Below are 25,078 nucleotides of genomic sequence, written 5' to 3'. Positions count from 1 at the left end.
ATCCTGCAGGGTTCATGGGCCCCACTCAACCCAGTCACTGGCCTCAGGGGATTGGGGGATCATCCTGCCAGGCTTGCATGTGTGCAGGGGGTTGGGGGATAGAGAGCAGAGTCCGTGACTGATGGCCCTGCCCCAACTACGTGGGGGCACATTTCTGAGAGGAGTGCTGGCAGCAGGGGAAGGGGGCAGGGCTGCCAGACCAAAAAGCAGAGTAGCAGCCTCACTCCCTTGCTGGGCTTGGGGAAAGAGGCTGGAGAGTATTGGAAGACCCCTCAGATAAGCTGCAGCCTGGCAACATGCAGGAGCTCCTGTCTGCCCTCAGCAGCCCATGTTCCTGTCAGTTAGGGAGGCAGCCAGTGGAGGTTTGCCCTGGGCACCGGAGGGCTGCCCCCAGGGTTCCTTGCCTCTCCTCCCTCCAGCTCCGCATGAGAGCAGCAGGGCCGAGCCACAGACTCCAGAGCTCTGGTCTCTTCCGAGCTCTGCAAACCTGGGAGACCTCCTATACCCAGCTTGTCCTCCCTTTCCCCAGCTGAGGCTGAGCCAAATGATCTCTAGACTAGACTCTTCCCCCCCACACACAAAATTCTGGGATTCTGAGTGTGATGTTGAGGTGGACATACTGTGCACCTAGCCCCCACCCACACACACACCCTACCTCTTTGTTGCCCTGTTGAGCCGGTGGCTGGCCCCTATCCTTGACATGGGTCGAGGAACAGGGCCACTGTGGGGGATCAGGACACCCCCGTTGGCGGGGGTGTGGGGGAGCGTTTCCACCGGCAGAGATGCCCAGGCTTCTTGTTTACCCATGGAGCCCAGAAGACTCGAAGCAACCACACCCTGGGGAGGAGGTGGAGGGTGGGTAGCGGGCAGCTGTGCCTGCCCCCATGACTCATCCCGAGGTGGCTTGGCTTGGCCCGCCCAGGCCCCGGGGAAGCTGGGGCTACAACACTGGGGCGGCCAGCAGAGGGCATGGGAGGACGCCTCGAGGGAGCAGTGGCCATGCGGGGCAGGGGCATGACATCTCCTCACTGTGACCCTTGGCAGCCTGCTTTGGCTCTGTTCCTGAGGATCCTGAGGCTCCTTCCCTGAATCAGAGCAGACCCTCCTTGCAGTCACAGCTCTAGCAGCTCATGAGACACTGCCTCCCTGGTTGCCCGGGAGGAGGAGTCAGCAAAGAGTTTGCGGTACTTTGAATAAAACAATCAGTTTGGTCCAGTGCACCTCGGACTTAGCGACACCAGCTGCCTCATCCCCAACTGAAAGAGAACTTGGGAGCGTCCTGAGGTGGCCGTCCCAGGCCCCAGATGTCCAGCTGGACTTCCCTTCGCCCCAGAGGGGAGGCAGATTTGACCTGGGGCATCACAGGACCCCAAAAGCCCTGCAGAGGCTTCTGGGCCTGTCCCTCACCTGGGGGCTTAGAAAGGCTCGCTGTTTCGTCACACACACACACACCTGCTCTCTCGCTCACCTATTCAGCAAGGCCTTACTCAGAAAGACCCAGTTCAGAGCTCTGGGGAGTCATAGCCTTGGCTCCCAGCAAAGTCCCTCAAAGTTCCTGGCAGGACGCCCAAACCCAAACTCAAAGCATCTGCCTGTTCTGACCCATGAAAGAGGAAAGGCAGCTTTACCCACAGGAGAGTGGGCATACTGGGCAGGTGGCTGGGAGCCTTGATGAAGGGCGATCCCTTGATCCGGGCCTTGAAACAGAAGCGGAGGTTCCTCCCTGAGCAGTGGGTAGCTGTTGTAGCTGCCAGCAGCAGGGAGAGCGTCCCCTGGCCATCAGCTTTCCTCCTGGCCCTTCCCCCCTCAGAACCTCGAAAAGCTCTCGACCACCAGGATGCTAATGGCTGATAGAGGCCACCTGTACCCTTCCAGGTGTTTTTAATTTTAATTCCAATGCAATTAACGTGCATTCTATCAGTTTCAGGTGTACAGTAGAGGGAGTCAACAATTTTTTCCCTTACCCTGTGCTCACAACAAATGTGCTTCTCATCCCCTTCACCTATTTCACCAATCCACCCATCTACCTCCCCTCTGGTCACCATCTGTTCTATAGAGAGATTTCTGAGTTTTCTTTTTCTTTGTTCCTTGTTTTGTTTCTTAAATCCCCCAGAGGAGTGAAACCAAATGGTCTTTGTCTTTCTCTGGTTGTCTTATTTCACTTGGTATACCCTCTAGGTCCATCTAAGTTGCAAAGAACAAGATTTTGTTATTTTTTATGGCTGAGTAATATTCCATTCTGTATCCCATCTTCTTTATCCATTCATCTATGGATGGAGATTTGGGTTGCTTCCATAGCTTGGCTATTGTAAATAATGCTGCAGTAAACACAGGGGTACACACATCATTTTGAACTAATGTTTTCATATTTGGGGGTAAATATCCAGTAGTGGAATTACTGCATCATAAGAGAATTCTATTTTTAATATTTTCATACTATATTCCACAGCAGCTGCCCCAGTTTATAGCCCCACCAATAGTGCATTTCTCCTCAACCTCACCAACACATGTTGTTCATTAATGTTTTCGATTTTAGCCATTCTTCGAGGCACTTTTGAAGATTTTCTTTGAGATAGTGAGAGAGAGCACAAGTGGGGAGAGGGGACAGAGGGAGAAGCAGGCTCCCCACTGAACAGAGAGCCCATCACAGGGCTCAATCCCAATACCCATACTTTTTGCCTTTCTGGGCCCCGGCCAAGTCCCCATGAGGACACAGCTCTGGGCAGCACAGACATCCCACCCAAGGACCCACCTTCCTTCAAGAGTCGTCTCCTGGTCCCAAGGCCTCCATGAGCACAGACATGCGTGTGGACAGGCCCAAGTGTACAGCTGTGGCCCCAGCCGCCATGCTCTCTGCCGTCCACTGCTCACTCAGCATGGCCGGGGGCAATCTCTGCCACCCACAGCCACGGTGGTCATCCGGCTGGGCCGAGACTTCTCGGCCTTAACCAATGCCCACAAGAGGACCCAAACCTGTGGTCCACATCGTGTTTGCCTTCGTCTGCTCATGTTAAGCCTTGGTGCTGATATGTTCCCTGAGGCCTTGTCCCCACACACACGGGGACTCTGGACAGGACGTCCCCTGCTCTTTTCCTGCACTCCTCCTTGGCTATGTAACTGAAGGGCAGGGCACCCTCTGGTGTCCTCCAGAGTAGCGGATTTTGTAACTCGCAGGCAGGGTCACCTCAGCTGTTTCTCTTCTCTGGCCCTTTCTTGGTTCTCTGGGTCTCCCTGACCCAGAGAGTGGGCAGAGACCAGCAGAGGCTTCCTGCCCCCACTGAGTGTGCACTGTGTGTCGGAGGAGCCCTCTGCATGGGTGGGGCTTGGGGAGCCAGAGGAGCAGCCGCAGTCAGGGTGTGGAGGGGAAGGTGGGAGCTGGCCCTGCCTGCCGGGTTTTATCAGCGAGCTCCTCAGACATATACAGAGGCCGAGCTGTGTATACACTCCCAGTCCCCGCGCTCCATCTGTCTCCCACATGTCTAAACACTGAGGGCGCCAAGTGCCTGCCCTCCTCCTCCTCCTCTCAACCTCATCCCCACAGGGAGGGGGCGGGGAGGGACTCGGTCCCCTTGAAGAGACAGGAGCAGCCCAGGTAGGGTGGCCCACCTCAGGCAGGAGGCCGCTGCTGGGGGAAGGGAGAACGCGAGAGCTCCAGAGGCTGAGGTGCTACCCAGTCTGGAGACAAGGCCTCGGGCGTTAGCTCGGGGATGAAAACCAACCCTGGGGGCAAGTCTTTTCCTTGGAAACCAGTTTCTGAATTCCATCCCCCGGGGGAGTAGAACTGGAGTTATCAAATGAGTCTGATCTGTCGAATGGGCAGTCTGGGTCAGCGGCCTGAAAGCCCCGTCCCCCCCACTCACCCAGTGTCCACATCCCAGCTGCCCCACAGGCCTCTCTTCCCTGCCCACCTCCTGTCAAGAAACCTGACCTCCAGGATTTAGGGCCTGGGCTGTCGAAGCCTAGGGGCTCCCTTCAACAGCTGACTGGGTTGGGGAGGATGGGGCTGCCCAATGAGAGCAGCGGCAAAGAAAACCCTGGGTGCTTAGGGAGAGGGGCATAGTGGCCTTTGCAGCAATCCTGAGAGGCTTGTCCCCTCTGGGACAAAGGAGGAACATGTAAAAGCTAGGATTCTCCTCATGCCTCACGAGATCTTAAAGAACAAGTGTCCAGAGGGGGCCATTCCCCTCCAAGCCCAGCTCACTTCCAGCCACCTCCTGGCCACCTCGAGATCCCAAGCAGTGTAGAGGTCTCCTCCCTGCACCCCTGTGACTTTGTTCCCCACAAAAGACATGATGTCTCATCCACCTATGGTGGGGAGGGCCCCCAGAAAGGCAGGCAAGAACTGGGCTCTTAATTCCAGTAGAATGAGCACTTGCCGCTAGCTTCTTATTTCCTCCCAAATATGGAAAATCGTCCTGACCTTTGGGGGTTTGGGTACTTTGGTCCAGAGTGCAGGGGGCAGGGTGGTGCTGGGCAAAGGGTCAGAGTTCCTGGGGGCCTCCCCCTGGCCTTGCAGGTGACGGGGAGGAGCCACCAGAACCTTCCCTCTCCAGCTATTGCTGTAGTTCCTGACCTTCCAGCTATGAAATGAGCCAGGAAGGGACAGCAGAGAGGTGGTTCTTGGGGCCCAGAGGCAGTCTCAGTGGGTCACTGGCACGTGTCTCTCGTACCTCCAGTGAGTACCACTCTGTCATCCTGGTCGGGGCACGCCCGGAAGTGCAACGAGACAGCCAAGTCCTACTGCGTCAATGGAGGCGTCTGCTACTACATCGAGGGCATCAACCAGCTCTCCTGCAAGTAAGTGACCAGCGGGGGCGGGCAGGGGGCCGAGAGTAGGGCGAGAGAGGCTGGGCCAGAAGCGGAGGGCTCTAGGAAAAGTGGGCTTCAAGTCACTGACAGGAGGTCCCCAAGGGGTGTAGACAGGTGTGCCCCTGCCCCTAGCCCTTTCTGGGTATCTCAGGAGATGTCAACCCTGAAGAGCTCGGGGCTTCTGCAGTGCCAGTTTCGCAGGCCCTGACCCAGCCCACCCCACCCCATCTCCCAGTGGCCACCCTTTCACCAGCACCTTCTAGGGAGATGGAGATGCCAGTCTGTGCCCTAGGCACTGGGTTCTCGCTCTCTCCCCCCGCTCCCGCTCTGTCTCCCCTCGTCTCTCACTTTCTCCCCACCGCCATCTCTCAGCAACTCTCCAAACTGTGTTGATGAACATTTCCAGGGGGTGTCTTCCCCAGCAGTGAAGAACTTGGCAGGGTCAAACAAAGCACATTTCCCAGAGCCCTGGGTAGTGGAGGGTCTGCTCTCCTTGCCTTGAGGGGAAACGAGGACTCTGCATCCAGTGCTCACCCCAAAACCTGGCTGCTCTCCCTGCCTGGTGCCCAGATATGCCCTGGGTGCTTCTTGTTCCATTTCCAACCCTGGTCCCTCTCTGTGGGGGGAAAGGACCCCAGTGAGGATACCACTCTGGGTGTGGCCCAGTGGGGGGGGGCAGGGTTGAGGAGAAGCTCAGTCTGGGGCTCCTCTACCTCCAGCAAGGCAGGGCTCCCCCAACAGGATCTCCATCCCTTTCACCTCGGCAAACAGGGCAGCTGAGAGCCCAGCAATCCTCGAGGATTTATTCAGGTCCAGCTGGGTCCTATTCCACCGCTGGGCCCATGGGCCCCCGACACACTCTCTCGTGGGTGAATGAGGAGCCGCAGGGTGAGCTTGGTGAGAGCAGCACAGGTTCCAGTCAGATCGAGGAGGGGTTGAGGAGGCACTAGTTAAAAACTTTGGGTTTTCAGAGGACCCCAAGCCTAGGACCCCAGCAAGGTGCCACAGTTGCCCCATTCCCATGGCATCTGGGCAGAGGCCACCAGAGTACTGGGGGAAATTCAGAGAGAGGCATTTGCCCTCCCCAAGGACAAAGTCAGATTCAGCGCTTCTCAGCTCTCCTGCCTCTGGGCTCCAGCTCCAGAGCTGCATCCCCCCCAACACACACACAAACTATAGCCTTAGCCCGAGACCCCTCCACCCCCCAAGGTGATAATGAGGGGCCAGGCTTCCTAGACAGTTTCCCCTCAGTGCCAAGCTGGGTGAGCCTGGACTGCCAGACTCTGCCTCTTGCCCCAGCCAGCTTCCTTTGCTGGCTTCCCCCCAGCCACAACCTCCACCGGCTCCCTTCCCCTTACTGGCCTCCCCTGTGCTGAATTTCCGGGGACTGTCCCGGAAGCAAAAGAAGGTCCCCCAGGGAAGTTCTCAGCCTGGACTCAGCCCCTCTTCTCCCTTCTTCTGCCTCTAGGAGGCTGCCACATTCACGAAACTGACCCTGGGGAATATTCTAGCTATGAAAATGCTCTGAGCTCTCTGCAGTAGATCTATAGAAACTCATAAGTGTTCTGGTATACCTCACAGACCTCCCCCAGCCCTGTACGCCCCTCCCCTCTGGCTTTTACCCCCTGGCGCACACACACACACACACACGTGGGCACACACCAGGCCTTTCCTCTATCCCTAGCCCCTCGGACCCTGGAACCTTGAAGGAATCTAGCAGCATCACTGAGATCAGCCCTGGCTCCAGGCAGGGAAGGTTTCAGCCACCCATAATGGGTGCCGGGGCCAAAGAAGGCCATGGGGGCCCAGGGCTCGAATGCTAGTGTTGAGTGTGGAAAGGGTAGGAGATGAGCTATATGGGTTTCCACAGGGTCCTGCCAGCAAGGCTGTACCCCTAGGAACCTTGGAGTCACACCCAGCTAAATCAGAGAAGCAGAGGGCAGGAGCCTCAATCATTGCGAAGATGGTGTCCCGTGGGCAACTGGGGTTCACTGCTTAGAACTTGAACTTGGTACCCCAATCCACTGCCTCCCCATTTCAACCTGCCCTAGGTCAGCCCCAGCCAGGGCTCCTGGAACCCGACTTCCCTGACTCCCTGAGCCCTCAGGGGAGAGGGGCATCCCCTGTGAGGATCACTCTCAGGAGGGCAGGTCCTCAGAGCTGTGCTGGAGAAGGACAGGGGGGAGGGGGGCAGGGCAGAACCCAGAGGCCATTCTGGGGGCGGGTGAGCCGGGAGGGGAAAGGGGGGCAGGCCTCTTGGGATTCCTGATGACACCTGAATGGAATAAAAAGGAAAGAATCTAGGAACTGAAACTCACGTCTTACCATTTGTGCTGTTTGTTTACTTTTTATTTTGATTTTTTTGCATTTCCGCTTAGCTTGGATAATGAAACTAGACTGGTCAGTTTCATTCCAGTTTCTATAAAACTCAGTTTTCCTTCCTGGTTTTCAGACACTTGTTGTTGTATATTGGTTCAGAGCCCTGCAGGGAGTGTTGGAAAGCAGGCACACTCCGTCCCTCCTGTTTTTCTGGAATTCAGAGCCAAACTAAACAGTGTCATGGATACTGAATTTTGTTTAAAAAAAAAAAAAAAAAGAAAACTTAGGGGGATTGGAAAATGGGGGTCCAAATCCAGGCGACTGTCCCCTGTCTGGGCGAGACAGGGGCCTCTGTACTTCTTCTCGCTGCTTTCTCCTCTTCTCTCCGTGTTTTTGTGGAGCACGGTTGGTGCGTGACTCTTGGGGACTGGTTCAGGGGATGATGACAGAACAAGACTCTTTCCAGCCCTGTGCACATACCAGCGGCATGCCTCCCTCTCCCATCCGGCTCATCCCCCCCCACCCGCCCCACCCCATGTTCAGGCGGTTCTCCCATGCCATACCCATCTGCCTGCTCTCCTCATCTCCACCTCACCCCCTCATGAGGCCAGAGACCCTCCACCCCCCTCAGTGCCCGGGGCACACCCTCATCTTTCATCCTCCCCCTGCCCTGGGTAAGGGCAGCACACATGGCATTATCCCCAGGCTACCAAAAGGAGACACTGAGGCCCGGGAGGTGGGTGGAAAATGGGGAGGCAGAGTCCCAACCTCTCTGTCACCCCAAATACAGCCCATGGGCTCTCCTCTCTGCCCCTGTCTCACCTCTGCTCTTCTCCAGCCCTGGGCACAGACCTTCCCATAGTCACAGCAGATGACTCCGGGAAGGGCTGAGAAAAATGACCTGCCGCTCCTTCTTATCCGTCCCTGGGCCCCTGAAACTCAGAGGGCCCATCCCTGTGTCCATGGGAAACTACCCACTACCAGCCAGCTCCTCACGTGGTGTCAGACACCGCCCCCCCCACTGCCGCCTCGTGGTTGATAGGTTTCTGTAGCCCCCACCCCATTACCTGGTCCTGAGCACAGGGGGGCAAGGCTAGAGGCTCACCCCCAGAACCTTCCCCAGGGAGGTCCCAAGCTCCTGAACGTGGCTCATTCTCAGCAGGCAGGAGTAAGGAGAGTCCAGGAGCCCAGTGGAAAGATCTAGTACCCAAACAACACTATGGGTGTCAGTCCCCCAACCCCTGCATATGCCCACCCCCCACTGCTTTTTCTTTTGTTCAGCCAGTGGGGAAGATGCTTTCCCAGGGCACAAGATTAGGACCATATTACAGAACTCCAGGGGGCGCATTTGTGTTAGACACTGTGCCCATGGTGCCACCTGGAGTTCTGTACAACTCAGTGGCCATGAAGGATAGGAGAGGATAGTTGGGTTAGTTCAGGCTGGGTGTGGGATCAGGGATGCAGGAATGGTCTCCAAGAGCCATGGGACAGCATCCCTGATGATCAGCAGTGGGAATCGATTTCCCCTTCGCCCCCTCCTGCCCCTGCATTACCCCCTCTCGCTCTTAAACACACACACACTCGAGCCGGGCTAATCTCAGACACTAGACACAGTCAAACCTATCTCTTTCCCATTCCTCTGTGGATTCCGAGAGTCACTTTGGCAACTTCCTGGGTCTTTATCCTCCATCCCCAAGGGTGCTGCTGCTTTGATAGTCACTTCTCCCCTTCAGCCCTCATCCCAAGTGGACAGCAGTCTGAGAGCTGAGGAAGGAGAGCTGAGCCTTACTGGAGCTGGTTGGGAAGCCTTAGCAACTACCTCCATTTTCCTGGGATGGGATGCTTAGACCAGAGCAGGGTGTACTGACAAGGTGTGAGCTGCCGCCGCCGCCTCCTCCGAGCCACCCTGTTCAACAGGATGAGCGTCCCTCGGGTCCCACTGCAACCCCCACCATCTTCTCCAGACACACTTCCCAGCCCCACACCGCTACCCCCGGCCAGGCATGCCTGCACACACTCCCACCACCGCAGGGACCAGCCTCCTGCCTCCCCTGCGGGAGACACCCTCAAGGCCCAGAGAAACTCCAGCTGCCGGTCCACCAACCACTCCCAGTCCCTCAGGCTAGACTGGGGCAACAGAGGCTCTGTGAGTGTCCATCACAGCCAACGGCAGCCATCCCGTTAGCTCAAGGGGTTACTGATGGTTGGGACACACCAGAATGCTAAGAGGTAGAGTACACTCAACCTCTTGAGAAAGTTTACTGATTCATGTGAAACAGTGACCTATTACCGAGGGCATACTGGCAATGGAGTTACCCAATTCCCCAACAAGGAAAATGAGGCAGAGGCAGAAGCAGCCCAAACCCATCTTTGAGTAGAGGGATGGGGGTGGGATGGTCAGTCTGGCCTGGTCTCTAAAGCTTCCCTCAGGTATCTGGCCTTGCCAGGGTTCAGAGGAGAGTACAGGGCTAGGCAGGTCTCCCAGAAATCTGCAGGACAGGGACTCACTTGAGAGCAGAGTGGCAGCCAGAGAGCAGAAGACAGTGTGGCGGGGGGTAAAGACAAAGTCAGAGAGCGTGGGTGCTGCCTTTTGGCTACAGAGGACCCAACACGGGAGAACACGCTCCCACCCGAGCCAGGCAGTGATGGAGGAGCAGGGCACGGGGAAAGGACAGGCGGCCCAGGCAGCCAGGAGAGCCCTGGCTGGAAGAGGTTTCAGGGTCCTCCGGGAGCCTGCTTCCACCCTCCCCCACCACTGTGTTTCTTGCCATTGAGGGCTGATGTGAGATGCTGGTTCTTGCCACTGAGGCCAGCTGTGAGATGCTGGTAATCCCGGCTCCTCTCCAGCCTCACCTATTCCCTACCCTCCCCACCCCTGTGTATTGCTCCAGGGCAGCCTTCCCCAAACCATGTTCACAAGTGTTCCTCAAAAAAACATCTTCCATGGTCAAATAAACTTGGGACCTACTGGAATATTCAGCTCTTTTCCTCCTACGAAACTCTTCCTAGCTTTTCAGATGCCAGCGCACACTGCAACTCTACAAGGAAACCTGGGGATGGATTTCCTAAATTTATTTGGCCACAGAACCCTCTTTGAGAGAACAGATGAAACCTCTCCAAGGTCACTTTTGTCACAGGCACACAGTCTAGAAACAGCATTCCGGAGTTCTCCTTTGAGCTTTCTGGGGGCTGTTTCATGGATGAGAAAACCTGCCCAGGGCCCTGGAGAGAAGCCATTGGTAGGGCCTGCAAGGAGTGGTTTCCCAGAACTTGGTGTTCTGGAAGGTTCCCAGCACTCTGCCTGCCTGCCTGGCACTGAGGGGCTACCGTTCTGGCTTCACGGGGTCCCAGGCAGGTCAGAAGGGAAGTGTCACCAACCACAGGACATTAGGCATGAGGTTCCCAATCTTCCCACCCACTTCTCCCTAAATCATCCTCCTCTCCGCCCCACCCCCGCCCCCACCACCCACCCACGGAGCCACATCTATTAGAGAGATTTGGAAGATTTCTGAGCCCTTCCCCCAGCCCTGACTCCAGCCCCTGCAGCGACGAGTGTGCCCCAGCGCCCGACTTGGTTTTCTCATTCATCACTGTGCACTTTGATTTCTAACCTGAGCCTCGCGGATGATGCCAGTTTGTTCTGTGATTTTTCCCCTTTTCCTTCTCCAGATGTCCAAACGGATTCTTCGGACAGAGATGTTTGGAGAAACTGCCTTTGCGATTGTACATGCCAGATCCTAAGCAAAGTATGTTTGAAGATACAAACACAAGTCCCTGCTCCTTAGAAAGCTTTCGGGTGCAGTCCCCCCAATGTAGGGCATAGGGCCAGGGGTGTTGGTTGTTTTGATCTTTGGCTTTTTTTTTTTTTTTTTTTTGTATTTTGGTTCGTTAGTTCTTTTGTTTTGTTTTGTTTTGCTTTGTTTTTCATTTTTGGCCTAATCCTTGGGTTGCAAGTTCAGGGCTGCAGGTAAGGGGCAGAGTGGCGAGGCCAGTGCAAGCGCTAACGGTGGCAAGGAACCCAGCTGGCACCGGCAGGAGCCCGTGCCGGGGTGTTGCCGTGTCTGTGGCTCGCTATCCTGGCTCTCTCTTTCTGGTTTTCTTTCTTTTGGTAGGTGTCCTGTGGGATACACCGGGGACAGGTGTCAGCAGTTCGCAATGGTCAACTTCTCCAGTATGTCTCTTTTTTCTATTTCTTTCCTATCCTGGTGACTGACAATCTCCCCCCACCTCTGGAGCGGGTGGGCTGGGGCCTTATTAGTGAGACTTAGCAGGGGACTGAGGGATGGGGGTTGGGGAGAGTGGTGGTTGTCCTGGGTTCCTTTTGGCCCTCAGAGCTCATTCACCTGGAGTCTACCTGGAGGAGAGGGACAGGCTTCCCTGCCCCAACCCCAGCCCACCCACCTCTTCCTCTTTTTGGGGCACTGGGCGCCATAATGCTGCCTTCTCGGTGATGAAAAACATGCTCCCCCCCTACCCAAACCCCACCTACTTCTTCTTCTTTTCAGGGTGCTGGGCGCAATAATGCTTTCTCAGAGACAGATAAGCTTCCCGCCCTACCCCCACCCGCCTTCTCCCTCTTTTTGAGGCACTGGGCACAGTAACACTGCCTTCTCGGAGACGAATATGCTTCCCCCCCCACCTCCCTCTTCTAGGGGCATTGGGCATGATAACCCCAACCTTCTGGCCCAGGCAGCGGCAACCGCGCTCAGGTCTAGGCAGCAGTAAGGGAGAAGCCTAAGCGGAGCCCTCACTTGCCTTTTAAGGCCTGTTTGAGGAGGTCACGTGCTGCAGGGCCAGGCCACAAGTGAGTGCACGTGTGGGCTGGTGCGTTTGAGAGAAACAAGTTCTCAGAGAGCCTGTCTCTGGGTCTGGCCAGAGTTTATCTGGCTTTGATTTGGGGGTGATGGGAGACAGTGGGGAGGGGGGGTTGTGGGAGAACAAGCCCCAGGGCAGTGGTTTCCATGGAGGCCAGAGACCAGAGGCATTTCTGAGGCTCCAGGGATAGGGTGGGATGGGGGTTTGCTGCCTACTGCAAGACAGAGGGAAGGAGGATTCAAGGGATAATGGGCGATTCTCTCCAGGCCCTCTCTGGTCCCATCCAGAACTCCATTCCCTTCCTTTCTTCTGCTTGTGAGGTTGACGCTTTCAGTTTGATGGTTAACTGAAAAAAATATAAGCCCAGCAGCAGAAAGAGGAGACCACAACTGGGGGGTATTTTGAGGCTGGGAGCAATTTCTTCAAGTGCCACCAGGTGGAGGTGGAGCAGAGCAGAAAGCCCCGGGCGGGCCTGTGGACTGCGAGACTCCGTGTGGGGCCCACTGGTCCTCCAGAACACTCCAGGCCCCTACTCGGCCCACCCCCACCTCCTCTGCTTCAAGGAGAACAGCTGGGTCCCATGAAGAATGCCTGGGCACGGAGAGGTGGAGCTCCAGAAGAGACTGAGAGCAGGATGGGGGGAGGGGCAGAGGAGCATTTAGGTGGCCCTTGAGAGAAAAGGGGTGTGCTGGTTTGGGTCTCAGGCTGGAGTGAATGAGTCTTCCCAGTCTTCCTTAGGCCACAACACAAAAGCCTAGAAATCATCTCCTCCCTCTCCCTGCTAGAGCCTGGGAGGCAAGACTCGAAGAGGAAAGTAGAGGCCCCAGGGATGGGGGCTGGACTGCCCAGATGGTCAGCTGTCCTGATGAGGCGGCACTGTCCCCAGGGCCCTCCGGTTGGAGGCCAGGGAGGAAGGCTGTGGGGCTAAGGATGCTTCGGGGCTAACAGAATGCTTCAGAGTCCAGGCTCCCGGAAGAATCACAGAGTCCAAGCCAGCCCCACTGGAGGACCAGAGGTCAGGAGGGGCCTTGGGAGGGAACAGAGCAGCGAGGCCGAGGCTAAGGACCAGGGGAAAGAGGCAGTGGAGGGCCTATTCCTTTGCACCCTCAGTCCCAGAGCCTCCCTGGCTTACAGGACTGTTCCGGACAGGGAGTCCCAGCCCATTGTGAATCAGAAGAGCAGAGCCTCCAGAACTCGGCCACTGGCCAAGCCTCTCTGCCAGCTGGGCTGCTTCAACTTTCAGTTCAGAGCAGCTCAGAGGGTCAGCAGGGCCCCAGGAGCCCAGAAAAAGCCTAGAAATGCTGCCACAGGCGTTTCTGCCTAGTGTTACCAAGATCGTTGCTGTTACCTTCCCGTGGAGGATTGATATTCTTCACGCCATTGGCATAGAGCACTTCGAGCATTGTTCTAGCAGATACTTACTGAAAAGGCAGTAGAAAATGCTAGCTAGTTTAAGTATCAGGCTTTGGATTCAGTCAGATCTGAATGACGATGCGGCTGTGGAGCATACCACTTCTGGGGCCTCATTTAACCTCTCTGTTTTCTCATCTGCAAAATGGGAATGGTAGCATTTATGCCTCGAGGGTTGCAGTGAGGATGGAGTGCAGTGATGGGTAGGGAGGGCTTAGCAGAGAGTCTTCTGCCCTGCGTGGTGGGAGGGCAGCTTAGCACTGCTCCCGGCTACAACGGCTGGGTGGTGGGGGCAGGAGGGCCAGCACCAGCGCCCTGCAGCCCTACTCCCAGCAAGTCCTGAGCAAAGGGTCTGACCCTCCCCTTCCGCCCAGACAGCCTCTAGATCAGATGACCTTTTGCAGTGGCCACGGAAAGGGAGCCTACAGCCACAGTAGCACTTTGAAGCTTCTCCTTCTTCCCCTGACAGCCCCTCCATTTCTCAAGAGTCATACCTTGTGCATCCATGTACCCACCCCAAGTGAAAGAACACACACACCTACGGGCATACACACATGTAAGCATATACTCACACGTGTTCACACACACGTGCTCACACATGCTCAAACACGCAAACACATGCCTGGACTCATGGAAAACATGCACATCTGCTCACCGCCCTCCCCCCGCACACACCTGTGCAAACGCACGAGCACGTGTTCTCCTCAGGGGTCCCCATCATGGCTGCCTCGGCCAGGCCCCCGGAACTGCGTGTCATTGGACACGGCCAGGATGAAGACTGTACGTTGTCTGGTAAACCTGGCCCTCATGGAGATCTGGCAGCAGGTTGCCATGGTTACAGGTCAACCTGCACACTTCCGCTCAGTGGGACCTGTCTGTGATTCAGTTGCACCAGCCCATCCTGGCTGAGGGGCAGCCTGTGAACATGATGAGCGGGAGACACCTTTGGCGGGAGCAGACTCAGCCACAGGCCCTCAGACTCCATCCCAGGTGAGAGGGAAGCAGGGCTGCCTTCCTGGAGATGGCAAACTCTCAGGGACCTCACCAGTCCTATCAGCCACCACTGGTCCACCCCACATGGGACTGGCTTTGACTGAGAGGGGATGCCCCTTAGGAGGCCCAGACGCTGCCCCGGCTGCTGCTCATTGGTTCCCAGAGCAGGGAAGCCGAAGAAAACTCTTCAATGGCTTTGGGACCCCACTCGCTTCTCCAGGTGATCATTTTCCTCACGACTAGTCAGTTGGGCCCAGAGACTCAGCAAGAATGGCACAGGACTTCCTGCTCATAGCCCCCACATCCTCCTTCCTCTAGAGAGGGAAATATCAGAACACAATCGCCTCCCTGGATTTTGAGAGCTGACTGCACGCGGGGAGGCTGTAGGCCAGGCTCCCATACACGCACCGAGTGTCCTGCTGTCCAGGCCGCTCACGTCTTCCTCTCACTGTGGACAGCCACTTTTGACAGATGAGGAAACTGAGGCTAGACTCGCCCACATGCACACAGCGCATGAGGGACAAAACTGAGTCTTGGAGCCTGCACAGTGGTGCGGGGCACGTGAGAATGGTAGGTGAGCTTTCCAGAAACACTGTTGAGATTCCTGGGCTCCCAGCCGAGCCCCTGATCCCATTGTCTGGGATGACTGGGATGCACAGCCAATGGCAGAGTTCCCAGAGATTCAATGTAACCGAGACTGGGAGGTGGATAGGCCAGGTATCCCTGAAGATGCAGTGGATCTGGTGCAGGGTTGACCCTTGGGCAGGGCCTTTTGATCTAGTCCCTCCACAGTGTGGGTGCCCACCTCACGGAGCTCTGAAAGTCCACATTTACAATAGGATCCCACTTCAGAAAATGCAACTGCCCACCATCCCACACGCATGTTCCACAGCGGAACCCACCTGGCTCTTCCTACAAGTTGCATTTGGCTTTCCTAAGTAGTGGAATCAAGCTCAAAGCCCAAGGCCTAGGCCCTGGAGGCTTCTAGGGTGTTGGAGGTGTCCTGTGGAGAAGTGACCTGCTGCCCAGAGCCTCCTCTCCCCATAAACTCGGGAATCTCCATGCCAAGGCTCCCAGTAGGTGGGTAGGCCAACCACACCTTTGGGGGCAGGACACAGACAAGGGCCACTCTGGGCCCCCCACTCCCTTGTTCTGAACAGAGAAAAGTGCCCCATGAATGAGCTCGGGGCTGAGCAGGTGGTCTCCAGGGGTGTGAGAATGTGGAAGGCCTGGTGCTGGAGCTACAGGGACGGGGGAAGACAGGGACTCCCCCACTCACCTTTCCTCCCTGGGGACATCTGCCAACTGACTCTTGTGCCTCTGCCTCCCCACCAGGTACTAACCCCACAACTCATCTCTAAAGAACCTGCCCTGCCTGCCGACCCTAACATTTCTTCTCTCCACCTCCCTCGGGGCTCCTGGGGACTGGGTGCCAGGGCAGGGGCTCAGGAGGCCGGGAGGGGACGCCACTAACCTGCTTTCACCTCACAGGCTGGCTGCTGGTGTCTGAAGAGTCCTGACCAACGTTTCTCTCTCTCTCTCTCTTTTTCTCTCTCTCTCTCCCGCCCTCCCCCACCCTCCCCGCTCTCCCATCTCTTTCTGTATCCGTCCCTATGTCCCTCCCCTTCTCTGACCCTCCTCTCTTCCGCACTGCCAGAACACCTTGGATTTGAACTAAAGGGTACGGAGCTCTATGTATCCGTCAGTGCCATCCACACTGCCCCCCTCCACAGCCTCTGCCACCATGTGTGCTGTCCGTTGAGTCTCCTTTCCAAAACACGGAAAAGGGATAAGTCCAAAAATCTCCCCTGGCCCCACCAAGATGTCCGATCCTAAACGACATGGATTTGGGGGAGACAAGAAGCCCAGAATAGCAGAACACCCCAAGGTTCAGCAGTGTCCCCTGGCTTGAGGCCCATTCCTGGGGGGCCTCCCAGGGGAGCAGCCTCCTGGGCTGTGCCGCCTGCTGGGTTGGCCAGACGAGAGCCAGGCGCCCAGAGAGTGGGTGTTGGGAAGCCACAGCATCCCGGCTTGGAGAGTTGTACATAGAGGCCTCCTCTTCAGTTCCACTCTAATCCTCCTTCCTGTTCCCACTTCCATTTCCATTGCTTTTCATTCCGCACTGCCCTGGCAGCCGATTGCACCCATTTGTCTCTGCCCCCTGCCCTGTGTATGTCTGCCAGGCTTTGCCATCTGCTTGAGGCTGTCACCCCTCCATGATCAGTCTCCACAATGGCACACATATTCTTCGCCTGTAGGCAAGACAAGCAAGGGTCCAGGGTGGGCTGGCCTCTGGTGCTTGCCCTCCTGCTATTTGACTCAGAACCTTACCTCCCTCTGGCTACCGGCCCCCCACCCCGGCCCCTGGGAGACACCTTGAGTGGGAAGGGACGGGGAGGGGTCAGTCTGTCCTCTCTCCGTGCTGGGAGGCTCTACCTGGCCTCAGAGTCCAGACAGGTTACAGCAGGAGAGAGGCAGGGCTCGGAGGGGTCAGACCCCAGACGCAGTGCAGAGCCTGCAGTATGAGAAGCCTGTTCCCGAGGCAGGACTGGAGAGGTCCCGGCTCCCTCACAGCCTCGTGCCTGTCCGCTCTTCTCAGGAGATGGAGCTAAAGTCTGTGAAGAGTGTGTCTGCCTGCGGACAGTGACAGGCTAGGAGGACAGGGGCTGAGTCTGCATGGCGTGTGTGGTCATGGCAGGGTGCGTGAGGTGAACCTGCGGGGCATGTGCACAGTGGTGGTGGATGTCACACCTCTCGTTAGGGCCCGCGGTGCATGAAGGAGTGCAGCGGGACATCTTTAAGGGTGAGCGTCATGCAGGTGCAACTGCGAGGGTTTGGAGGTGAGCAGCAGGGTGCCCAGGCGTGTGTCTGCATCTGTAATGGCAGCCAGGATGTCCTTTCATGCGCCAGCTCAACCAACATCTACTGAACCCCAGAATTGCCAGACACTGGTGATCTGAGCGCCCCTGCCCTCCTGGCGCTCACACAGGATGAGACAGACAACAGACAGGATAGATAACAGGTGGTGATAAGTGCCATACCAAAAATAAAAGAAGGTAATGGGAGGGTACCTCGCTGGGGAAGCAGTCACCTTAGCTGAGTGGCCAGGAAAGGCTCATGTGACAGGCTATCATCTGGGTTAAAACCTGATGGAAAGTAGGCAGCCCTGCCAAAAACTGGGGGAGAGTGTTTGAGGAGGGGACACGGCAAGTTAGTGACAGTGGGTGGAGTGGGCTCACCTGATTCAGTGCATGGAAGGAATGGCAGCACCTCCAGGCATAGCAGACATAGGGACGAGACCAATGATGAGATATAAAGGCCAGGCTGGGACCATAACCCAGGCCTGCAAGGTTATGGTGCATGTGTAGGCTGGATTCGAATTGCAGGGAGAGGCTGTTGAGGGTTTTCAGCAGAAGAGTTGATGATCTGCTGGCTTTGGGGCAGAGAACAGCCTGGGTTGGGAGACAGGCTGGGAAGGAGTGAAAGCAGAGAAGCCAGCCAGAAGGTGCCCAGCTGTCCAGGTGAGAGGTGACATCACCCTGGACTGAGCTAGAAGTGGTGGAAGTGGTCAAATCCAGAATCTACTGGGGAGGCAGAATTGAGAAGATGACCTGAAGCACCAGGTGTCAGAGCCGGTGCGGAGAAGAAAGCCATTGGCAGTGATTCCAAGGTCTGGGGCCTGAGCAACAGGAGAGGGGATGCTGCCACTGATGAAATGGGAAGGGCAGGGAGCAGGTTTGGAAAGAGGCTGGGGAATCAGCACTTCTGCTTGGCTTTGGCCCTTGGGCAGAGGAATCTGGAGCTCAGGGAGAAGTCCGGTCAGGAGATACAAAGTTGAGAGTCACCTGCATCCAGATGGCATTTAAAGTCTGAGCTGTGTACGATCATGAGAGGAGAGAGGGCAGGCAGAGGAAAGAAGCCTGAGAACCCCTTCTACCTTGTGGTCCACAGAGAAGAGTAGGCAACAGCAACTTAACATGTCAGCCAGTGAGGGAGGAGGACACCCAGGGGGAGTGGACCCAACAGGGGGAGTCACCTGGGAGGGAAGCAAATGACCAGGGGACCTGGCAGTAGGAGGCTGTCGGTGACCAGGACCGGAGTGGTCTCGGGGCAGTGATGGAGACAGATGCCCCATTGGAGAGGACTGGGGGGTGAGCAGGGATGAAAACTGGAGGCAGGACATGGACCACAGAGCCCCGAGATGGGGGGGTCCAAGGTGGAGGGCTGTTGAAGACTGCATGATCGTATGTGTGTACGTGTGTGTTTCTCCGGACACATGCAAGTGTACCTTTGTGAAGGCGTCTGTCTGCATACAGAGAGGCAGAGTCCGAGAAAGGTGTGTGTCTGGAGGGTTTATACTCCCAGTGTTTGCTGGTGAATGTACGCAAGGGGTGCTGCAAGCCCAGGAACTTAGGAACATTTCCCAGGGCTCTACCTAGGTCTTGGGGTCTAGCCTCCACGTGTCCCTGTGCTGGGGAGAGGGAGCCACACAGAGGGGCCAGCTGGCAGGTGTGGGGAGGGGCAGGGTGTGTCTAGGCTGCTGCTGTCACCTTTTTCCTTTTCTTCCTCCTGGTCTTCTCTGCTCTGGAAGGGCAGGGGTTGCCCTACCAAGAAGTAGGAGGTGGAGGAGATAGTTGGTTCTTTTTGGAGGGTTCTGAAGCCCAGCCTAGCTCAGATCCTCAGAGAGGGTGGGGGCTTCACCTCGAAAACAGGGCACCAGGGGTTCTGCTGCCTCTCGTGGGCTTCTGGAAAGCAAAGGGAAAGGCTGGAGTGGGCCACGGCCATGTGCTATCCAGGCCCAGGGACAAAGCAAGGCCTTTCTCTCCATACCCCACTCTCTGGGTCTGGTCTGCTCTGTCCCTGCTCCTGGCATCTGTCCTGGGTCCACTCTCTGGGTCAGATGTCTTGTCACCAGCCCAGGACGAGTCCTCTCCAGCTTCTTGGCAAAGCTGAAATAGCAAGCCAGGCCTTTGCCCTGGGGGCCACGGTACACTGCTGTGAAGAACAGCTCTCCCCCACCCATCCAGGCTCTTTGAAGCCACCAGGCCATTGTGGAGTAGGGCAAGGTTGCTGTCAAGCTGGGTTGCCCTCCCCTGTGGCATTTGGAATTTCACCTCCATCCCATCCACCCCCATCTGCCTGCATTTGTCATTCACGTGCTCTGGGCAGGGTGTATGGTTTGGGAAGGTGAATTCAGGGGTAGTCCCTTGGGACCAGATCCATAGATGGGTAGACTTTGGGACAACAGAAGGCAATTCAGGAGGGAGGGGCTAGCTGGAAAAGGAGGAGATGCAAAGGTGCTGGGAGGCCCTGAACTGGAGGGAGCCTGAAGCTTTGGGGGTGGGGAGGGGGGGCGTCTCTGCATTACTGTCCCCACAGATCTGCCTCCTGCCCTGCCCCCTCACCTCCTCTTTCTCTGCCTCTGCAGAAGCTGAGGAGCTGTACCAGAAGAGGGTCCTGACTATCACCGGCATCTGCGTGGCTCTGCTGGTGGTGGGCATTGTCTGCGTTGTCGCCTACTGCAAGACCAAGTGAGTGTCAGACTCTCTGGCCAGTGCCTCCAGGATGGCCTTTGTGAGGACAGACTCTCTTCCTCCCCCTAACCCTCCTATGCCCCAACAGCCTCTTCAGGGGCCTCTGAGCTGATGCAGGGCCAAAGGGCTAGGCCAAGAAGCAGGAGCAGAGAGGGTGGAAGAGACTGGCCCCAGGGGAGTGAACAGAATCATCAAAAGCACAGATCCGGGTTCGAATTCAGCTCTCCCATGTCCCACGACTCTGAGCAAACTGATGGACCTGAGTCCTCATCTATAAAGTAGGAACAATCCTAGTAGTACCTCGGAGGACACATGTACAGGACAGATATGAAGGAGAATCTGGCCTGTCAAGAGCGCACCACAGGGGCAGTATTGGGGGTAGGCAAACACACAAAGGAAGGCTATATTCCCAGGGGCCAAAGAGACCTCAGGAGGCACTGTCTAGTCCCACGTGGGAGAGGTCTAGGCCAGAACACAGAGAAGATGGGGCCAGGTCACCTCTCGGCAGAGGAAACATGAGGGCAGAACCTCAGGAAAAGGGAAGAAGGGTGCAGAAAGGGGACTAGGGCAGTTCCCAGAGGATAGTGGGAGCTGACAGGCAAATGCTGGAAAGGATCGGTTTCCTAGAGCATGAGAAGCCCAGACTAATTGGAGCAAAGGCCTGGGGTCAGCAAAAAGAGAGGCATGAGTCTAAGGAGATGACTGGAAACCAGATGGTACCATAGGGCACTGAACCCCAAGCTAGGGGGCCTGGGTTTATCCTGTAAATGATAAGGGAGCTCATGACATCTGGAGAGTGATGTAGTACAGAAAAAATGATAGGTCCGTCCTGTCCATTCTTATCTGGAAAGCAAGGGTCTGGGCATAACCACCATTTAGGGTACTGAGTCCCTCCATCTTGACTCCTGCTCTGCCTATCTGTGGGATCTAAGGCCCTGCCAGCCTTGGGAGTTAAGGGTCAAAGTGCCCACAGGAGACTGGGCCCAAAAAGGAAAACTGAGATCAAGAACGGGGGGGGACCCCTATTCTAACCACCAGTGCATTTAAGCATTTCTTGGACAAACTTCATTCAATGCCTGCTGGCTACCAGGCCCTCCACCAGGCTCTTGGCCAGTGCTGTCCAGTGTAACGGGATACATTTCAGGGGTGCCTAACCTCAGCTGGAGCCCAAGAAGGGTTTCCCTGAGGAAGGAGCTTTTAGGCTGAGCCTGGGAGAAGAGCAGGAGCTGGCAGGTGAGGAGGCTGAGTGCGTTCCAGTGGGGAGTCGGAATACACGTGCAGAGCCACAGAGGCCAGAGGAGGCCGGCACTGGGGAGGGGCAGGAGCGAGCCCTAAAGGAAACAGTACACTGGGGTGCAGAGAGGACCGTGAGCGAGAGCCCGTGGAGGGTGTTTAATGGGGGAATGACTTGACTGGGCTTGATCTTTACAGAACAGAGGTACTGGGCACTTAATATGGCCACAGTAAAGTAGTCCCACAAGCCCCTGACCACAGCTCCGTGTCTGATTGTCCTCGGTGCACTTGACTGAAAGTACCTTGCTCATTAATTTGTTTATGTGTCTATTATCTGCCTCCCCTACTGGCCTTCGAGTTCCATAAGGGTAGGGAGGGATTGTGTCCATTGCCTTCTCTGTTCCAAAACAGTATCTGGCACATAGTAAGAACCCAGGAGAGAGCGAGTGAATGAATGAATGGACCAGTGCTTGAGTATTTTATCAGCTCTTAATTCTCAGTGGACTTTGCACTGGGTTAGGGGTCACCCAGTTTACAATGAGGAAAGTACAAAGTGGCAAGAGTAAGTAACTGGCCCAGGATTACACAGCTAGGAAGCGGTGGGGTTCTAGTCTCTCAGCAGAGCCAAAGCTCAGAACCGCTGGGCTCAGGTGTTGCCAAATTGAAGCTGGTGATGACAGTGGAGGCGGCAGGGGCGTGGTGTCCTGGCTGAAAGCAGTAGCAGGAGACTGCCCCAGCATCATGGGGCCAGCGGTTAGAAGAGTTCCCCTGGGGGGCCAGCTTGGGAATGTCATCCTCACTGTGGGGGGCACGCCAGGCTAACACCCCCTTCTTCTATGCAGAAAACAGCGGAAGCAGATGCACAATCACCTCCGGCAGAACATGTGCCCTGCCCACCAGAACCGGAGCTTAGCCAATGGGCCCAGCCACCCCCGGCTGGACCCCGAGGAGATCCAGATGGCAGATGTGAGTGGTGTTCCCAGAACCCCCTTGGAGCCCTCACTGGAGAGCCAGCCTTGTCCTGTGCCCTGCCAGGCCAAGGCAGGGCAGCAGCAGGCCCACACCACGTTCAGCCTTGCCTGCTTACCTAGCCTCACCAGGATGACTGGCCTTGCTTTGCCCACTTCCTCAAGGCATTGATTTGCTGGGGCCTTCGCTCCCCTAACACCAAGTCCCTCACCCAGTGGACCGCTCCCCAGCCTGAAACTGAGTGTGTCGCTTCCCCATCCCCACCAGGAAGGAAGGCCAACCCAGTAACCTATCACGAACTCCCACCCAACTGTGTCTGTTACAGTATATCTCCAAGAACGTGCCAGCCACGGACCACGTCATCAGGAGGGAAACCGAGACCACCTTTTCTGGGAGCCACTCCTGTTCTCCTTCTCACCACTGTTCCACGGCCACCCCCACCTCCAGCCACAGGTGGGCACCGGCCAGGTGCACGTCTGCCTGGGGACACACAGAGAAACCCCCCAGCCAGGCTCGGCTCTGTGTTGAGGGTCCGTCAGAGTCCGAGGCAGGAGGTGGAGCACCTCAGACCAGAACCCACAAGCAAACATTCATCCAGATCCTCAGTGGCCCGGATTCCCTTTTCCAGTCTAAACTGACCCCAGAGGAACAACAACATCCCTGGGCTCCCACCTGACACTGAGTGCTGGCATCACGTTATCCGGCGTTAAGTGCCTCCTCATTCAAACACCCACACCTATTTGATGCCCTCTCTTGGGTTTGCTCATATGAACCTAGTTCCCCGTAGCTTCCATTCCTTTAGAGTGGGGAGGTCTGCCCGCCCAAGCACAAAGGTCCATGGAGCTCAAGAAATACCATAGTTGGCCTTCTTCCCTGGGGAGCGGCATGGACTAGACAGGGCCCCCAGGTATTGGCCACGAGGGCTGCGCTCCTGACATAGGTGGCCAAGGACCATGGGAGTGGAAGCATCCCCCACAGGGAGCCCCGGGCCAAGGCTAGGGGGAGGATGGTGGCACAGAGGAAAAGAAGAGGCTCGTGCACATGGCAGCCCAGCCATCCACAGGTCACTTGGCCCTCCCTCCCCCCTAGATCATGGTGTGACACGTTGGCTCAGAGTGGAGAAGGGCGGTGAGCTGAGGATGCCTGAAATGCAATAAGAACCAGGGAGGGGGCGGGCCCTTGGACCACACCTGCTGGGCTGTCCTGCCCCTTCCTGATCCCTCACCTCTCCTCCACCCACCTTCTCCAGGCATGAGAGCCACACGTGGAGCCTGGAACGTTCCGAAAGCCTGACCTCCGACTCGCAGTCAGGCATCATGCTGTCTTCAGTGGGCACCAGCAAGTGCAACAGCCCGGCATGTGTGGAGGCCCGGGCACGGCGGGCAGCAGCCTACAGCCTGGAAGAGCGGCGTGGGGCAGCCGTGCCACCTTACCATGACTCCGTAGACTCCCTGCGTGACTCCCCACACAGTGAGAGGTCAGTTCCTGCCTCATGCCCTCTGCCCCACCCTGGCCAGAGAACTGGCACCACTGGCCCAGGGCTGACCCTTACGGCAATTCAGACACACTCCAAAGATTCTCAGGTCTATATTTCAGCTTGGCCACCAAGGTCCCTGAGAGGTTCAGTGATCTGCTCAGGGTCGTCAGCATGTTCATGACAGACTGGGACTGCAGCTGAGCCAATGGACCCTGGTGTGGAGTGACTGTCTAGTTTAATTGTCCTACTAAGACACTTTTCAAAGTAGAAGGGGATGTTAATAATTAATTGCACTAGAAAATCAGGAACAAACAGAGGCTGTTCCAGACAAACCAGAACATATGGTGACTCTACCCTGGTGTCACCCAGAGGTCCCATGGCCCAGCGGGAACAGAAAGACACCAAAATGGAGCAGATTGGAGGGTGGGAGGGGAGGCTGTCTGCAAGGAGACTGAGCAGTGCAGGCTGGGCACAAGCCAAGAAAGACTACAGGCCCTGGCAATATCAGCAACAAGGCCCAGGGATCAAGACACCATTGAGTTTCCAAGCACTGGATAGAGTGTGAACCAGGAAACTCCCCTTCTTCCCTGACTCCATGCCAGGAGTCACAGGAGGCCAGCCCTCCACCTTGTTCTGCCCTCCAGTGGCCCTTAGCAAGTGGGATCTGTGGGAAGAGAGCAGAGGAAGGTGCAGAGTACTGGGAACTCTGGAACTCAGAGTACTGGAACTGAGTACTGGAACTCAGAGCTGGAGTAGAAGGAGAGGAAGTGTTCTCCTGCTCTAACTTAGCCTACTCCATGCTAGCCCTCGCTGAGCAGACCTGCCTGGGGACACAAAGATGGCCCACCTGGTTCTTGCTCTGGAGGAACTCCAAGCCACAGCCACCTAAGGAACATGCTTAGCACAGGCCATCCTACCAGGGCAGAGACCCAGTCTGACTCCAGGCTCTAGGAAGCAGCCAGGTTTCTCAGACCAACCTTTCAAAGCCCAACTCCACCACCTGTGTGATTTGGAGAGGTTGGTCACCCCTGTACCTTGTTTCCTCAGCTGTAAGTCATGAAAAACTGTACCTACCATTCATGGTTCCTGAGAAGGCCATCAGAGATCATATGCACGGAGCCCTCTGCCACCTACACTAGGTGCAGCTGTTGTTTTCAGTCGAAGTAGGACTTCTGAATGGTTGGGAGGTAGAGACAAGAAGAGCACTTCAGGCAAGGGAAGCACTCTGAGCTTTTCCAGCATCCATTTTCAGAACACGGCTAGTGAGTGAGGTGCCCGGAGCCTGGGTGAGCTGTAGGGAGAGTGGAGCTGGCTCTGAACAGGTAGGCCGGGCCAGGTAAATGGCAGTGGCCCTGGGCTCTGCTTATAATGGGGGCCTTGAATGGGTAAGCAGGAATGGCCTCCTTAAGCAAAACAGTGATGGTAAAAGATTGCTCTGGAAAACTGCATACCGTGAAGGAGGGGCCCTGGAGTCCTATAATGACCAGAGCGAACAACTAGGCCCTGAATGGGGTAGAGC

At 56.4% G+C, this 25,078-nt stretch overlaps 1 protein-coding gene across 4 annotated transcripts in view; it reads left to right on the top strand.

Annotated features, from left to right (window-relative positions):
* The window catches only part of NRG2 (neuregulin 2), a 176,024-nt gene that overhangs the window by 148,351 nt on the left and 2,595 nt on the right, over positions 1-25,078 (top strand). For 2 of the 4 annotated variants that reach the window (XR_007127611.1, XM_047730932.1), the window contains exons 4-10: positions 4,677-4,797; positions 11,241-11,299; positions 16,004-16,027; positions 19,775-19,877; positions 21,956-22,079; positions 22,408-22,535; positions 23,332-23,559. Coding sequence is in view for 3 of the 4 variants with exons in the window: in XM_047730932.1 (XP_047586888.1) it covers positions 4,677-4,797; positions 11,241-11,299; positions 16,004-16,027; positions 19,775-19,877; positions 21,956-22,079; positions 22,408-22,535; positions 23,332-23,559 (787 nt within the window). In the remaining variant the exon portion in view is untranslated. Of the gene's footprint in view, positions 1-4,676; positions 4,798-10,797; positions 10,875-11,240; positions 11,300-16,003; positions 16,028-19,774; positions 19,878-21,955; positions 22,080-22,407; positions 22,536-23,331; positions 23,560-25,078 lie in introns of all 4 variants that reach the window. The other 2 variants (XM_047730934.1, XM_047730933.1) reach the window with 2 other exon arrangements.

This window comes from Lutra lutra, chromosome 5 (assembly GCF_902655055.1).
Source record: "Lutra lutra chromosome 5, mLutLut1.2, whole genome shotgun sequence".
Taxonomy (NCBI): domain Eukaryota; kingdom Metazoa; phylum Chordata; class Mammalia; order Carnivora; family Mustelidae; genus Lutra; species Lutra lutra.
The sequence above is the reverse complement of the archived record's forward strand: the minus strand, read 5'-3'. Positions and strand labels throughout refer to the sequence as shown.